We start from the raw sequence: 16198 nt of genomic DNA on the forward strand, positions 1-16198 counted from the left end.
AGCTCTGAACGATGCAGTTCTTGCCCGGAGGCACATGGCCCTCAGGTAGGAAACAGGACTTACACCCTCTCGAAATGCCTTTATTCAAATCTGGAACACCCACCTGATTTTCAAACCAGACTTCAGTTCTTCCTGGAAGCTCAGAAGGCACAGGCCAATTTGGCCATCCTGCCTAGGAGAGCAAGGGCATTCTTCCCAAATGTGTCAGGTGAGGCAAAATAAACCTCCCACACAGAACGAAGCTATAGGATTTCTTTTTAGTAGAACTAAATTAACATCAACAAGAGTTCTTCTTTTTCCCAATGCAGAGACTCAGAGCAGCACCTTTCATTGTCATTCCATCTCTTACACTATCAAGAAACACCACCAGAAACAGATTTATTTATATGAGCAGAACTATCGCCACAGTAAAAATTATCCTGTTACAATTGTGCTCATAGGAACCATACCATATATATATACATATATATATAAAGGTATTTATATGTATATAAATCTGGGCACAGAGTAGCTCTTAACTCAATATAACAAAAAAAATCGAGTGATGCTTGTTTAGATACAGGCCAGCACAGTCAGCTGTTGCCTTTTTAAACAAGCATGGTGCATGCATCTTAAAGAAAATAATCCCACTAAATGTAGCATTATTAATATACAAATTCAGCTGCACTAATGACTTTTAAGAATTTGTCAGTTTTGCCCATGCAGGTAGAGCAGCTCCAATGGCCCCTGAGAATCAACACTGAGCAGCTGCAGCCCCAGAGCTGGTCCCTGCCTCTCCTGGCACCTCTCCCACAGTCTTTAAACTGGTCCTCCTCAGATCTCACACTGCTTTGTTCATTCCCAACAGAATTTTGTCTCCCTTAAACATCTCAAGTAGTGGAGGAAAGATGACTTTCCCTTTCTGAAAATACAACCCCACAAAAACCACCCCAACACATTTCCTCTGAAGCTGCTAAATGTGACTTGCAGCTAGCTCAAAACAAACACACTAACCCAGGAGCATCTTTGCTTCCACAAAATCACTTGTTTCAATTTCTTTCTTTGCATCAATCAAATCAGCTGCCATCTTAATAACAAGCTATAAAATATACATTTGCACCGTATCACTTATGACTACTGATAAGATTCTGAGAAGTTTCTGTATTCCAGGAATTCTACTGTAAACTTCAATGTTTACTTTCAGTATTTATGTTTTTGCAGAGGGGCAAAGCTGAGCTGGGGATAATGAGCCATTCTTCACCCTGCAGTGTGTGAGAGCACAACCCACTGCCCCAGCAGCCGTGTCCTGCCTTTCCCTACAGCTCAGAGCTCAGAACAGCACAGGCACTCTGGGCAGCACCAACCACTGAGTTTACACTTAACCCACTCACTGTGGCAGTGACAGGGAGCACTGTGTCAGTGCAGGGAGCACTTCTGACCACTGGCAACTTCTGCCCTACACACCAGAAAACCCATCACCCTCCTCCTCCCAGCCTGGGAGCACACACACCTTCCTGGGGGCTGTGTTTGTGCAGCTGATGCTCAGCACTGCAGGGCATGAACTTTCCAAAGCAGTCAGCAAGTTCCTCTTCAGTCTTCCTCTCCTGTGAAGACTTTTCATTCCCAGCTGTGACACCAGGTCTGTCTCACCTACAGGCAAAGGAGCCACCTCTCACCTCCCCCTGCACATCCAACAGCATGTGTCTCTCACAGCCTAACACAAGTGAACTGCAGGCTCTTCATGGCAACACACCCTGAAGCAGAGATAGTGGTAACCTAGAGATGCCTTCTACAAACCTGTCTGATGGACCAGTGCTTCAATCCAAAACAAAAACCATGACTTTAGTAATGGGGCACTAAAACGGTATCAGTTTTCAATGATCTCAGAGATGTCCCCTGGGAGCATCTCATGTCTACTGGACACCAAAAAGTCACTCTTGAATGCTAGCTAAGAAATAATGCTAAGTTGAGCACAAGGCAGCTCACCACCAAAAACAGTGCAGAAACATCTAGCTTAGTATCAGTTTGGAGAACAAGTTATTGGTTGTCTGTCAAAAAGGACATCTCTATTTACACTGAAGCTGAAGTATTTGCTTCAGAAAAGGTAACCATTATGTTACAGCCCATCAGCAGCATCTGGTGCAATTCTCTAAACAGGGTGTTTCTCTTCTGATGTCTCTTTTAAGATTTCAGCACATATTATGGTAGATGTCCATCTACTGATATCAAATTACTGCCCAACATCTGCAACTGCACATCTGCAAAGGAACCAAGCTTTGGTTTGTTATTAAAAGCAGGAAAAAAAGGTTTTTCTGTTTCTTAAGCAGACTGATCCATCTTTCTGACCTAGAAGGATGACAACTTGTCATTATGAGTTTGCAGAGTCCTGAAGTGAAAGTTTTTCAAGGAGGAGACCCTGCAGGAGGGAGCACTGCTGGGGCACACAGGGCTGAGCTGCACAGCAGCCAGCTAAGGTCGGTCCATGCTACCCTGACAGGCGGGACTCCTCTGCCTCCGTTACCTCACACCTCCAAACAAAAATGGGAAACAGCGGCAAAAATAAACAGAAACACAGCTAGGGGAAAAAAAACAAACACAACTTAAGAAAAAGGGGGATTTATCTACAAAAACGCAAACCTCTTTGACACCTAAATACACCCAAAGACCTGGCAGCGCGCAGTTCTGGGGGCAGACAGAGCCCCTGCAGGCTGGCCCCGCGCGGGGCGCGGAGCGGGGCCGGGCGGTGACAGGAGCGGGGCCGGGCGGTGACAGGAGCGCCGGGCCGGGCCGGCGGGGGAAGGGGTGCGTGGCGCGGGGGTATCTGTCCGGTGCGGCTGCGAGGCGCCGGGCTCGGTGTCCCCCGCCTTTGTCTGAGAAGCGGGTGTCGGTAGCCGCAGCCCGCGGCGGGGATGGGTGAGGTGACGGCGCTCCGTCCCGCAGCGGCGGCTCGGGGTGGCAGCGGCGGCTCCCGCCTTTTCCCGCGGGCAGGGACCCCTCGGCTGCTCCCATTCATCGCATCCCCGGCGCCGCTCCAGCACCAACTCCGCCGGCGGGGCCCGGTGCAGCCGCGCACCGGGATGCCGGACGCGGCCGGCAGCGAGCGCTGCCGCTCCCCCGGGCTGCCGGAACACGTCCGTGTGGGGAAGGGAGGCGGCCGGGGCCGGCGGCGGGGAGGGAGCAGCGCCGCGGTTCCCGCAGCCGCCGGGGCTCCTCAACATGTGTGCGGGCGGGGAGGGGCCGCTGCCAGCTCCGCACGCCCGGTGCGGCGGGCAGGGCGGCGGGCACGGCGCGGGATGCCCGGGGGAGGGAGGGAGGGAGGCAGGGAGGGGGCGGGCGGGGGCGCGGGCGGGGGCAGCGCCCGGGCCCCTCAGACAATACAGCCGGGTCCCGCTGCCCAGAGCCTGCCCGGGCCAAGATGGCGGCCGAGAAAGAGCGGAAGTGACGCCAGACCCTCATTAGCATACGGGACTCATTGTCCGGCGGGAGGGGAGGGGGCCGCGCCCCGGTGTGCCCCGGGCGAACCGCCCGCCGTGCTCTGCCCTGCTCTGCCCGGCCCGAGCGCCCTTCCAGCCCGCCTCGGGCCCGCCCGCGCCTGCCCTGTCCATCCGAGGCAGGTCGCGAGGATGCTCCCGGGCCCGGAGCATCTCCCTGCCCGGGAAGGGCTGAGGGAGCTGGGGCTGCTCAGGCTGGAGAGGAGCCCGGCTGAGAGGGCCCTCAGCCCTGGCTGTCCCTGTGTGCAGGGGTCAGAGCAGGCCCGGCTCTGCCCCAGGCCCAGCCATGCCCCAGAGCCCCGGGCAGGGCCCGAGCCCCGCAGTTCCCCTCACAGGAGGCAGAGCTGCTGCCCTGGGCAGTGCCAGCCCTGAGCAGAGCCCAGCCAGGCTCTGGGGTGTCATTCCAGAGCAGCCTGGACTCGGTCCTGTGCCGTGTGCCCGGGTGGCCCTGCTGGGGCAGGGGGTGGCACAGCTGGGCCATCGGGTCCTTCCCAGCCCCGCTGGCTCCGGGGCTGTGCCCGTGGCAGCCTGGCCGGGCCCAGGGCCAGGGAGGGCAGGAGGCGTCGTGTGAGGCCATGGCCGCGTGGCAGCCGCGCTGGGACAGCCTTTGCCAGCGGCTGGGACAGTGGCACTGCTCAGGGAGTTCTGTGAGGCCACACAGCAGCTGTGTGATTCACAACTGCCACGCTCTGAAATCCAAATTCAACACAGAACCACAGAATGTGCTGAGCTGGAAGGCGCCCACCAGGAACATCGAGCCCAACTGCTGGCCCTGTACAGGAATCCATCCCTCCTGTGCCTGCACGTTTTGGGGAACACCCTGAGGACAAGCCAGCGCCCAAAGGCAGGGCTGTGATCTTCCTGTGAGCCCTGTGCACGGGTGCTCACACACACCCGTGCAGAGCCACTGCACACCCCATTTTGCAGCAGGACCATTGCATCAGGACAAGACCCCACATGCCATTCTTCCTTGTGGATCATGACACTGCTCAAGATCTCTTCAACAAGCAAGGATGAGTTCTAAAAAGCCCTCTAGGAGTGAAAGGGATGGATGGCTTTTGTTACTGCAGAAAGACACGAGCACTTGGAGGAGGAAGTAAAGTGTAATTCCCTCCATCCTCAGCGTTCACACCCTTTCTGGTTCAGTGACACACTGGAGTTCACCTCACAATGCTAGAAAGGAAATTGGATTCCTTGCCTCAAGTATAGAAGCAGAGAAAAGTTGTCACCAATTCTTTAGATTTCTGTAACCTAAGGATCTCCTGCATTTTGAGGTGACTGGTGTCCTGACAATCTCTACATGCTGTTTATCACAATTCACTGAAGTCGTGTTCATGAAGAATTTAGTGACATTTTCTTGTGTCTCTGCTTTGGGACTTTCTGGCTCAGTGGGACATAGAAATCCCCTGCATGTCACTGCAAGTCACACCTGGGTTTCACTGGGTGCTCCCAGGGCACCTTCACATCAGTGGTCATAAGAGTCAGGAAGCCACAAAATCTTTTTACATGGAAATGTAAATTTAAAAACCAGGAAATACACAAAACTTCAAACCCAAAGCTGGTGCTTTGGTGTTCAAGAGCCCCTAGAACTGAGGTACTGTGAGAGTTCCCTGAGACACGTGTGGAATCTGTCTCAAGGAAGGAAAGCAAAGAGAGCTGGTTTGGTTTTCCTATAACAACATAATTTTGCCTTCCAAGAGTAGATGTTTTTTTCTCTGATGGCACAATTATTGAAGCATGTTATTGAAGCATGTTGGGAAACATTTCAAAGCGTTGCTAAGCCAGGACCATATTCACAAAGTCTCAATTAACTTCATGGCTGCTTGAGCCAGTCTGCTCCTGCCTAAAATACACAGCCCCAGACCTGAGCACCTTCCTATTTCAACACTGTTTTATTTGTGCCTTGCCACTGACCACTTTTTAGCCATCACTTAATACAAAATACAGCAACCCACAATACAACCAGCCACAGACCTGCTCTAGGGGCTGGATCTGAGCGAGCAGAAGTGCCTGAAGGTTGGAGGAACTGGGTGTAGTGGGACATGATAATGCAGCTGGAGAGAGAAATGATATCTGAGAGCTGTTTAAGGGAGTGAACACAACACGAGGATCTGTGCAAGGGACACAAGAGCTCAAACACAGAGACTTGGAATCCAGACAGAGAACTGAACAGGCTGCTGGGCATCATTCCCTGTCCTGAATGCTGGGAGCAAGTGAAGGTATCTGAGTAAATTTGTATCTTGCTGTATATTCTTATCAGAAGGCAAGGGAAGAGAAGGTTGGGATGGAGATAGAGCAGCAATATCGAGGAGTTTCCAGCTGGGAACTCTCCCAGCCATGATGTTGGTACTCAGTCCATGATTACAGTATGGAAAACCATTTGAGAAGAGTTTAAAAACTGGAATTTGGCATGGGAGGGGATTAAATTGGACCCAGATAGAAAGGAGAGTGTCAGGAGGCAGAAACACAGTGCACAAGAGGGGTGGTGCAGGCAGAGGATTTTAGAATAGTGTGTGAAAAGTTTGTGTGAAAAGATTGACGATAAAGCTAAAATTCAAGCAGTGGGGAAGAAGGAGAAAAGTAGTCTTGACTTCTTAGGGTAGGGGAGAGAACAGCAGGGAAAGGAGATGTGGCAGCAGAGGCTGGAGCAGAAGGGAGGCACTGCCTGCCTCGGGTAAAACCTGCAGTGACAGGGCTGGGAGAATGCGGGAAGGATGAGAGGGGGTGTGAAAGCAGTCCTGAGTCATGGACAAGATCTTGTTCTCTTTAGCTCAGGAGGGGTCTCGTGGTGGTTTGCAGTGGGACAGCTGTCAACAGAGAGCTGGGGCAGAAAGATGAGAATTTACAAAGTTTGTGTGAAAAGATTGACCGTAAAGCTAAAATTCAAGCAGTGGGGAAGAAGGAGAAAAGTAGTCTTGACATCATTTTTCTCCTGTGTGTACAGAGTGAACAAAATGAAACAGAAGTTGATGCTAATAGTCTTAATCTACTTTTTGTATTGCTGAAGTGGGTATTGTTTCTCACAATACAGCCACCGGAAAAATCAGTGAAATCACTGCATTGTAAGAGAGGAAACACTTCACACCAGAGGGGAGACAATTAGCACGCCCAAGCTGAATAGGTTTAATTGCACACGGGTTGTGCTGCTGCTTCAGGTCAAAAGTGTGCCCAGATTCACCAGATTCATCCTAGTACTAGTTCAGGAGCAGTGTCCTGCTTGGGTTTTATTCAAATACAAAATAATTAAGACAACTATTGATGGTTTTACGCACAGCATAATTAATTATATAATAAATACAAGTTAATCAGCATTAGGACCACTGGTCTCACAGTGATCTTTAAGACCCCTAAGCCACCCAGCTCCTGTGCTGCTCAGACACCTGCCAGCACTGCTGCCAGTTTCTGTTGAACAGTCAGTGCCCCACCTTGCAGGGACAACTTCCCATTTTGTGCTCTCTGCTTTGTTGAAATCCCTCTCAATGGCTCAGTTTTCAGATCTAGTTTTGGATTAAAAGGTGCAATTCGTTTTTCTCTCTCTGGTTCAAATATATTTCCCCCTGAACAGTAACAACCAGTCTATAAGAAAGTTTTTAATTGCCACAATGCCTGGGGAGAGAGGGTAAAATGTGGCAGGCACAGAGGAGATGATGCTCAGGGTTGCTGTGCTTGGCACTAGTGACTCTCTTTGCCCATGTCTCCTGCAGCATGGCACAGGGGAGGTACTAAACACGTTTTAAACCAAGGAAGAGTTTGAGAAGCAGTGCTGTCCCCTGCACAGCCCCTGCTCCTGCTGATCCTGGTATCAGCATTTGCCTCAGCTCTGGAATGCCAGCCTCTGAAATGTCACTGAAGTCATCCCTGAACTCAGCAGGCAAGCTGTCACTGAATTCATTTCTGCCAAGATTTCAGTCCAGGCTTGTACTTGGGATCCTGACAGACCCTCAAATAAATATTATTGATTAGTCATCTTTATTTCTTACTGTTGATATGCAGAAGGTTGTGGAGCCTTGCAGTTGGGTTTCTACACAGTTCACTGAAAATCTATTTGATTATAGTGTTTACACTGGCAGCGAGGTTCATCTTCATTGCAGGCTGAGGTTAAAGCCTCAGATTTTGTCAAAAAACGAAAGCAAAAGTGAAGCTGAACCCCTGAAGCTCAGAGCAGACAAATCCCCACCAAAGAGAGCAGCTAGGGATCTGGGGCTGACTCTGGATTCACATCCCAGAACACAAATAAGCCAGGCTGTGGGGTCTGAGTGGCTGTCCCAGCTTCAGCACCCTCCTGGCTCAGAGGGGTGAGCTGCTGGGCCCTGTGCCTGACCCCCTAAATCTGCTGAGGGACAGGGATGTCACCGTGCCACCCGTGAGTTACCTTCTCCCCCTGCACTCAGCGTGCTCCAGCCCTGCTCTGAACTGATGGAGCCAGGAAGCAATTAGCATCCTGCTCCTGCCAGATGATTGAGTGCTTGCAGACACAGATTCCTGAGAAAGTATAATAGAGAAAGTGCATTAGCAGAGTATTTGTGCCTTCCTGGGAAATGAATATGGATGTAATTAAGAAAAGCTGATTTATGTGGAACTGTAAAGCCAAGGACATAAAATGAAAAATTCTCAGTAAATGTCAAGTCAGTGTTTTGTGGTGGCCAAAACAAGGAGAGTATTGCAATGGTATTAAGGAACTGGGAATTAAAATGCCACTATATAAATCCCTAGTACATGAATATTTAAGACATTATATGGAGTTGCAAGCACCTGATCCTCAAAGATTCTAGAAGTGCTGTTCCACCATAGTCTGTTACTAACATTTTGAGAACAGCAAGATCACAACTTTTTCTTTGCTAGGAAAAGCCAAATGGTTTCATGGTGTGTGGTGAATGTGTGTGTTTGTAGATCCCACTAAGGCGGAAAGCCTGAGTGGATGAGCTCTTGTTCCCCTAAACCTGCTGGGGTCCCACTGCACAGACTCTAAACAGGTTTAGTTTCTAAAGAAGGGAAGGAAAGGGACTCAGCTGCTTCTGGACAAACACACAGAACACAAAATTATTCCACATAGATGGTTCCCCTTCCTATCCAAAGAATATTCCTTCTTCCCAGCCTAGGCACAAAACACTGAACTCTTAACCTGCTCTGGAACAGTTTCACAGTTCTCTTAAACTGCCCCAGCCATGAGCAGTTCTTTGGAGCTGCTTCATGACAGGGTGTGCATGTCTGAGGGAAAGAAAGGACACTAATTAGTATCTGGTTAAATGAATATCTACAAACCACAGGACAAAGACAGGACACATTCCAGGGTTTTTTTTGTCCTTGCTCGTCTTTATTTCAAAATTATCCTTAGCTTCTGCTGATAATGATTCATTTCCAAATGCAAAAGATCATTTAGCTTTGTGTTCTTTATTAAGACAATTATTCTTACAAAAATAGAAAAGCATTCGCCTTTATTAATTTTTAGTTTAACATCCAGTCCATTTGTGTCGGAAGGAGCATTCTGGGCTGCAGAATGTTTGATTTATTGGTGATGGTGTTTAATTGTTAGGTCATAGCAGGTCTTCTGGCCACCACACAAATGATCAAGCTTTGCCATTATATGTTTAAATCTACACAGACATCAGAAAATGTTTGTCTAGCAAAGTTACTTTAGGATGAACTCTCAGGTTGTAGCAAACAAGGTCAAGAGCCCCTTTAGGAAGGAGACAATTTCGTTGCCTCCCAGTTTGGATTCTCCATAGACACGGTCCACAAACGAGATGGGAACCTGTTGAAACAAGCAAAATTGGTTTTGAGGTTCTAAACCAAAACCAGGAGAAATTCTGGAAACAAAAGAAGAGCCTTTGAGCTGGAGCTTGTTCAGGCATGGGAGCAGGCAAGCAGCAGGCTGGCTCCTTTGTGGCTCAGCAGGGCCTTTGGTGGTGCCCCACAGCTGGGGAGTGTGGAATTTCTTGGTTTATCACCTTTCAAGCTGATCCAAAGCCATTACTCATGGCTGGTGGATCCACCCAGGCAGAGCAAGCTAAAGCTCACAAAGCCTGCAGCATTTCCTTGTCAGCCAAACTCAGAGCTTTGAGTCAGTGCCTCAGGAAGCACAAATCTGCTCCCAGCACAGAAGAGCTCAACCTCACCCTGGCTGGGAGAGGACTCCAGAACATGACAGTGCCTATTGTACAAGACGTGTTTTTATCAGTCTTTGGCCATCTTGTGGATTATTTGCAGCATTTACAGGCATTTAACACATGAATTTTGGTCTCCTTCACCAAGTGACACTGTCCAGATGAACTCACTGCTCATGAGATGTTGGGAACATTCTGCTTTCACTCCTCTGAGCACACACAAGGGACACGTGACAGGACATTCTGCCAACCCTGTGTTAGAATATCCAACCATTTCCATAATGTTTGTCTGCAAAATTGAAATACTTCAGGAACTAAAATAAAGAACTGCAATTGCAATAGGCACTAAAAAATTGGCTTGGTGTTTTGCTGGCAGTGTCAATGAGAAATCATCTGGCAAGAGGAACACGTGAATCCCCAGCCCCCTGCTCGTGTGCCAGAGGGTCTCTCACAATTCCAGCAGGTCAGGCCAAGACAGGGAAGAGCCAAGGACAAGATGGGAAGAAGATGCCCAGAAAGGCAGGCAGAGAGACTCAGCAGTGACTCTGCTGCCTTAGCAGAGTCACCTTGATGATCCCAGTGACAATCCTGGCAACCCCACACAGCTGATCTGCAGGAAATGGGCAGGAGTATGTGGCAGGGCAGGATGGCACAAGTCAATGGCACATTGACTGTAGACAGCACATTCAAGGAGGTTAGAAGCAGAAAGTGTGAGAGCTGAAAAGTTGGAAAATAACAAGGCAAGAGTTGACAGAGAACAAATCTGAAATAGAATCAGGCTGCTGGAAAAATGAAATCATTTGTAAAGACTTGAGTAGAGGTGTCTGTACAATAGGAAGCAGGGAAGAAAATGCTCAGAGCAGCTTTCTGGTGTATTTTGAGTTCTTTCCCTCCTTTGAAGAACCTTGTAAAATTGTGTGCTGCTGAAGGAATGGCAACAGGAAGAGGGGAATAAATAACTGTACTTCAGGTCTGGCATTCACCTGACACAGCTGGAAAAACAGAACTCTACACATGTAATTTCTTGGTATGAATTTAACATCTTGGCTGCTTTTTGGAGTGACCCAGAGTCAGCAATGTGTGTCCCTGGGGGAAGCAGAGTGCAGGCAGCCCAGCCTGGCCCGTACCTCTCCAAGGGTGAATCCCAGCTGCCGAGCCCGCACGATCATCTCCATCTGGAACACGTATCCCTTGGAAACACACTTCTCCATCAGCTGCTGCAAGACTTCTTTCCTGTACAACCTGTAAACAATTGCAAAGGAAATAAAGCCTGAAGCCCAGTTTCTGGAATTGAGAAATCCAGACAGAGTGTAGGAATCTGAACTGCAATCACTCGGCTCATTACTATTTATAAACCCCTAACGAGGTCGTGGGAGCAGCAGTTCTTGCAATCTAATCCTCTGTTTCTTCCACCCTTTCCAAACAGATTTCCCAGTCCACAGTAAAGAACATCTGTTCTTACTGCAGTTCCTTGTCCAGCAGTTTCTTAATTTCCAATAAACTTTAGGAATTGCAAACCAGACCTTACCTGAAACTCCCTGTTAGATCTGATGCCCCTGGTCTCAGCAAGACCTGAGTCAGAAAATTGGCTCCACGACTGTGAAAGAAAACATCCATATCAGAGTTGTTTAGCACAAAAAGATGGGCACTTACTCCAGCCATGGAAAACCAGGAACAATCCAACTCCAGCTCCAGATCAGACTGCAACACAGCTTGTGCTCCAGATTCTTTGCAGGATAAATAAATCAACATGAACATCTGCCTGTTCTCTGGGAGGGACAGGAGCATTCCAGGTGTCCTCACACCTGCCAGTCTCAGCTTGTTCCCTGCATGGTGGAACTGGATGTCTGTCCCAGCCTGAGGCCACTTCCAGCCCATTTTCCCAGCCCACCCAGATCATTCCAGTCCTTCTTGGTGGATTTGAACCAAAGGCCTGGCCAGTGCTGGGTGCTTCTGCCACTCAGTGGGACTCTGCAGTGTCACAGGCACAGCAGTTCTGGGGCTAAGAGTTCAGCTGCAGGGATGGAGTACTTGGAATTATTATTTACAAGTAACAGATTTCTGTGTGAAGAGCTGAAAAGTACTAACCTGATCAGCTTTCTTTTCAAATCCCAGCCATACACTCCTCCGTTTCCTTTATATCTTGTTCCAGATACAATATCAAAATTGCCTTCTTTCTGCTTTCTGTAGACAATTGGTTTTATCAGAAAAACTGGAGGAATGTTTCAAACTCCAAATTTCAAAGTAAGAACAATCACTCTTTCAGTACCAAATCTGTATTTTACAAACTTGTGAACAAATAAGAAGAGAGGAAAGCAATAGTTAGGGTGGCTATGAGCATTATTCAAACATCTGATAATTGTTCTCTTATAAAGAGCTACCTCAGGGAATCAAATCATTATCTTTTACCCACTATGGCATAGAATTTCATAGGCTGCCTCATAAATAATTTATAAAGATCGACTTTCATACTATAATCAGCACCTACCTGATAAACTCTGGAATAAATTTTGGCTGAAATGAAAGAAAGACAGATCAGAAAAAAGGGCAGGGGTAAAATAACAGCAACCAGTGAGAAGTGAATTTTAGAGCAGGCTGTAGCCAGAGCAGAAGAAACGCAGCCTTACGTGGTGGGAGAGGTCAGCATCCATAATAACGATGAAATCCCCCGTGGCATACTTCATTCCATGGATGTAAGCAGTGCCTGGTGGCAACAGAAATAACTGATATCACTCTTTCAGCACAGAAATGCACAGAGAAACTTCACTTGAGGACGGGCCACACCTTGAAATGTCATTTACACAGCTCCACCTGCACTCAGGAGCCACATCTGGGCTGGGAAACGTTTTAGAAACACACTGGGATTTTCATGTGCATTTCTGAAGCTTGTTTGTTTGCAAACAACTTGATGAAAATGTGTTTCTGCTTTGGGGCTTTACTGTGATTTCCTCAGGACCTTTACACGCTGGGTCAATCAAAGTATACAGCAGATTCTTTTATTTGCTCTTACTAATCAGAGTTAATAAGGACTTACCCAGGCCCAGCTTCCTTGCTCTGGGTCTCAGAAGCTACAGGAGATATAAAATACAGGAGATACTTGACATACAATTTTTAAAAATACTCTAAAACTTCCTATATATTTTTTCTTTAAAACAATCTTCATATATGCAACTTAGTCCAGAAATACATTAAAAAACTTGGCATTTATGCAGTAACAGATTGGAAAAGTATCTGACTGCCACTAAGTAACTGACAGCATCTTGTATAAACCAAGGATTATGCAGTAATAAATTACATAGATTAAAAAAAACCAAAACTCCTGTTCTTGAGGAATGCAACGAGACAGATTAAAAATAAATCATAAGCTCAGCCCAGCTTTCATCTTTCCAATTTCCTTACTCCTGCAGTCAATTAAAATGGAATTAGTTCTTATCCAAACCCCATCTTTCCCTCAGGCCTGCACCAAGTGCAGCAAGACTCAGCAGTCATTGCTCAGGAGCACACAGCAACGCACCAAGGATTGAGAACGCTTTAAAACAACCCATGATCTTGCATTTTGGGCAGAATGCAGCATTATGGACTATCCTGAGCTTACACTTGGCTAAAGTGGTGTACAATGTACAACAACTTGTTTAAGGATGTGAAGAAAGGGCAGAATCCAGGGAATCCATCCCAGCTCTCTTGCAATACAAAAAAAATAAAGAAAAAATATTACTGAACACACAACTCACTATTTTATCTGATCCATATATTTTTTCCAGTTGCTGAGCAACCTCCTGTGTCCCATCCGGGCTTCCATCATCGATGATGATAATTTCAAAGTCGATCCCACTGAAACGAGAATGATTTCCCAATGAGCAGGCGGGGCTGCCCGGGGGGTTTGGGGTGCCCATCCCTGGAGCTGTCCCGGGAGGGGCTGGAGGTGTCCCGCGAGGGGCTGGAGGTGTCCCGGGAGGGGCCGGAGGTGTCCCGGGAGGGGATGGAGGTGTCCCGGGAAGGGATGGAGGTGTCCCGGGAGGGGCCAGAGGTGTCCCAGGAGGGGCCGGAGCTGTCCCGGGAGGGGCCGGAGGTGGCACGCAGCGCTCGGGGCAGGGGACACGGTGGGGATGGAGCTGGGCCCGATGTCCTGGCAGGGATTCCCACCCAAGTGACTCGCTGCGGGTCAGGCACACCGGTGTGGCACGGATGGTGCCCCTGCCCCCGCACCGTGCCGCTCCATGGCCGGTTATTCCCGCACACACAGCTGCCACCCCGCACCCGGAGCTGGCTCCCGCTCCCAGCCCCGGCCCCCGCGGCTCCGCGCCGGCTGCGCCCCGGTACCTGTCGCCGAGGGTGCGCGCCAGCAGCCACACGACGAGGGGCAGGTTGTCGCGCTCGTTGTAGGTGGGCAGCAGCACGGAGACGCGGCCGGGGCCCCGCGCCGCCATGGCGGCAGTGACGCGGCGCCGCGCCGGAAGCGGCGGGGCGGGCGGCGGCCATGGCGGNNAACTGGGAAGGAGTGGGCGCGGTGCGGCAGCCCGCCGCGGCCGAGCCGGCGCGGGGCGACGCGGGGGATGCCGAGGATGAGGACGGAGCCCGCGCGCTGCGGGAGCGGCTGGCGGCCGAGCTGGCGCGGGGGGACTCGGGGGATGCCGACGAGGAGGACGAGGACGACGAGGACGAGGAGGAGGAGGAGGGAGCCCTGAACTTCCCCGCGGAGCTGCCGCCGCTGCCGGCGCGCTCGGCGCTGAGCGCGGCCGAGATCCTGCGGTACAGCCGGCAGCTGGTGCTGCCCGAGCTGGGCGTGCGGGGGCAGCTGCGCCTGGCGCGGAGCTCCGTGCTCGTGGTGGGCTGCGGCGGGCTGGGCTGCCCGCTGGCGCAGTACCTGGCGGCGGCCGGCGTGGGCCGCCTGGGGCTGGTGGATCACGACGTGGTGGAGACGAGCAACCTGCAGCGGCAGGTGCTGCACGGCGAGGCGCGGCGCGGGCGGCCCAAGGCGCGCTCGGCGGCCGCGGCGCTGCGGCGGCTGAACTCGGCCGTGCAGTACGTGCCGTACCGCGGCGCGCTGCGGCCGCGCTCCGCGCTGCGCCTCGTGCGCCAGTACGACATCGTGGCCGACTGCTCCGACAACGTCCCCACCCGCTACCTGGTCAGCGATGCCTGCGTGCTGGCCGGCAAGCCGCTGGTGTCCGGCAGCGCCCTGCGCCTCGAGGGGCAGCTGGTGGTGTACAACCACGGCGGCGGGCCCTGCTACCGCTGCCTGTTCCCGCGGCCGCCGCCGCCCGACGCCGTCACCAACTGCGCGGACGGCGGCGTGCTCGGCGTGGTCACCGGCGTCATCGGCTGCCTGCAGGCGCTGGAGGTGCTCAAGATCGCCTCGGGCATGGGCTCCTCCTTCAACCGCTACATGCTGATGTTCGACGCCCTGGAGGGCAGGTTCCGCAACATCAAGCTGCGGCCGCGGAAGGCGGACTGTGCCGCGTGCGGGGACAGCCCCAGCGTCACCTGCCTGCAGGACTACGAGGCGTTCTGCGGCTCCTCGGCCACCGACAAGTGCCGGGCCGTGCGGCTGCTGCCCGGCGCGGACAGGATCTCGGTGCAGCAGTACAAGGAGCTGCTGGAGGCGCGTCTGCCGCACGTGCTGCTGGACGTGCGGCCGCCCGCCGAGGCGGAGATCTGCCGCCTGCCGCACGCCCTGCACATCCCGCTCCGCCGGCTGCAGGACCGGGACCCCGAGTCCCTGCGGCGCCTGCAGGACAGGGTCTGCGAGGAAAAGCAGAGGACTGATGGCCAAACCCCTGTCCCTGTGTATGTTGTTTGCAAGTTGGGAAATGATTCCCAGAAGGCTGTAAAAATTCTGCAGGAGCTGCCTGCCGAAGAGTTTGGTCCTGTGGTAGCTAAGGATATTAAAGGGGGGCTCATGGCTTGGGCCACGAAAATTGACTCAACGTTTCCTCAGTACTAGAATTTTAAATTGTGAAAAAACCACATATTTTCAAAGTTCTGTAGGTTTCCATCTCCTCTATGTAATGGCTATATCACGTGGGAAAACCAGACAGAAATACCATATTGCTTTTTTATGTTGCCTTCTTTTCCTAAGAAAAATCCTTATTTTTGTAGCTAGCTGATTATTTTTATAAAAATGTAAATCTGTTCATGAAAGTGGAAATAAATGTGTTCCTTGGTTATAATTTAATAGTAAAAACTTGGCATAACTACTGACCTGTGCACGTGGTGATTGAGAATATCCTAATTAGCAACTGTAACCTGGAAAACAACAAATCACAGGAATCGTGTTATTACTCAGTCTCTGAACTGCTTAACAAATTGAAACAGTGCATGAAATGAATAAAAAATAATTACTGTTCATCCCCAGCTGGTCTGTAGCACTATTAATCTGTCACAGGGAATTGCCAGGACGGCTCTAATGAGACCACGGTGGTCAGCACCTTTCCGTTCTGTGTGGAGCCGTGTGTATTTATGGACTGCAACAGCACCAGGGTGTTAAGAACCTCCAGAGCCATCCATCCTCCTTTGCTGGATGGCAACGCAGTGGATTCCCCAGCTTGAACAGAGAAACTGAGGTTAACTGTTAATAAGACTCAAGTTTGACCCCTGAAAGTTGGTAAAACAGGCAGAAAATTC

At 50.6% G+C, this 16198-nt stretch overlaps 2 protein-coding genes across 2 annotated transcripts; one reads left to right on the forward strand and one right to left on the reverse strand.

Annotated features, from left to right (window-relative positions):
- Nucleotides 1–8762: 8762 nt before the first annotated feature.
- On the reverse strand, nucleotides 8763–14073 carry DPM1 (dolichyl-phosphate mannosyltransferase subunit 1, catalytic). The gene is made up of 9 exons (XM_039719339.1): nucleotides 13895–14073; nucleotides 13306–13405; nucleotides 12609–12642; nucleotides 12202–12278; nucleotides 12063–12088; nucleotides 11663–11758; nucleotides 11103–11171; nucleotides 10702–10816; nucleotides 8763–9222 (listed from the first exon to the last, which is right to left on the reverse strand). The coding sequence occupies exons 1-9, from the start codon at nucleotides 13999–14001 to the stop codon at nucleotides 9118–9120; spliced, it is 729 nt and encodes a 242-aa protein (XP_039575273.1). The 5' UTR covers nucleotides 14002–14073; the 3' UTR covers nucleotides 8763–9117.
- On the forward strand, nucleotides 13963–15924 carry MOCS3 (molybdenum cofactor synthesis 3). Its single transcript, XM_039719337.1, has one exon. It carries the CDS (start codon nucleotides 14052–14054, stop codon nucleotides 15516–15518), a length of 1467 nt encoding a protein of 488 aa, XP_039575271.1. The 5' UTR covers nucleotides 13963–14051; the 3' UTR covers nucleotides 15519–15924.
- The last annotated feature ends 274 nt before the right edge of the window (nucleotides 15925–16198 follow it).

Source organism: Passer montanus, unplaced genomic scaffold (assembly GCF_014805655.1).
Source record: "Passer montanus isolate IOZ18808 unplaced genomic scaffold, ASM1480565v1 scaffold41, whole genome shotgun sequence".
NCBI lineage: Eukaryota > Metazoa > Chordata > Aves > Passeriformes > Passeridae > Passer > Passer montanus.

Excerpts from the sequence above, each read along its gene's own strand:
- DPM1 (XM_039719339.1), bottom strand. The coding sequence starts at position 14,001 with ATGGCGGCGCGGGGCCCCGGCCGCGTCTCCGTGCTGCTGCCCACCTAC. Across the intron at positions 13,406-13,894 it reads GCGCGCACCCTCGGCGACAG|TGGGATCGACTTTGAAATTA; the intron begins GTACCGGGGCGC and ends TTCTCGTTTCAG. Across the intron at positions 11,172-11,662 it reads TTGAAAAGAAAGCTGATCAG|TCGTGGAGCCAATTTTCTGA; the intron begins GTTAGTACTTTT and ends TTTCTTTCACAG.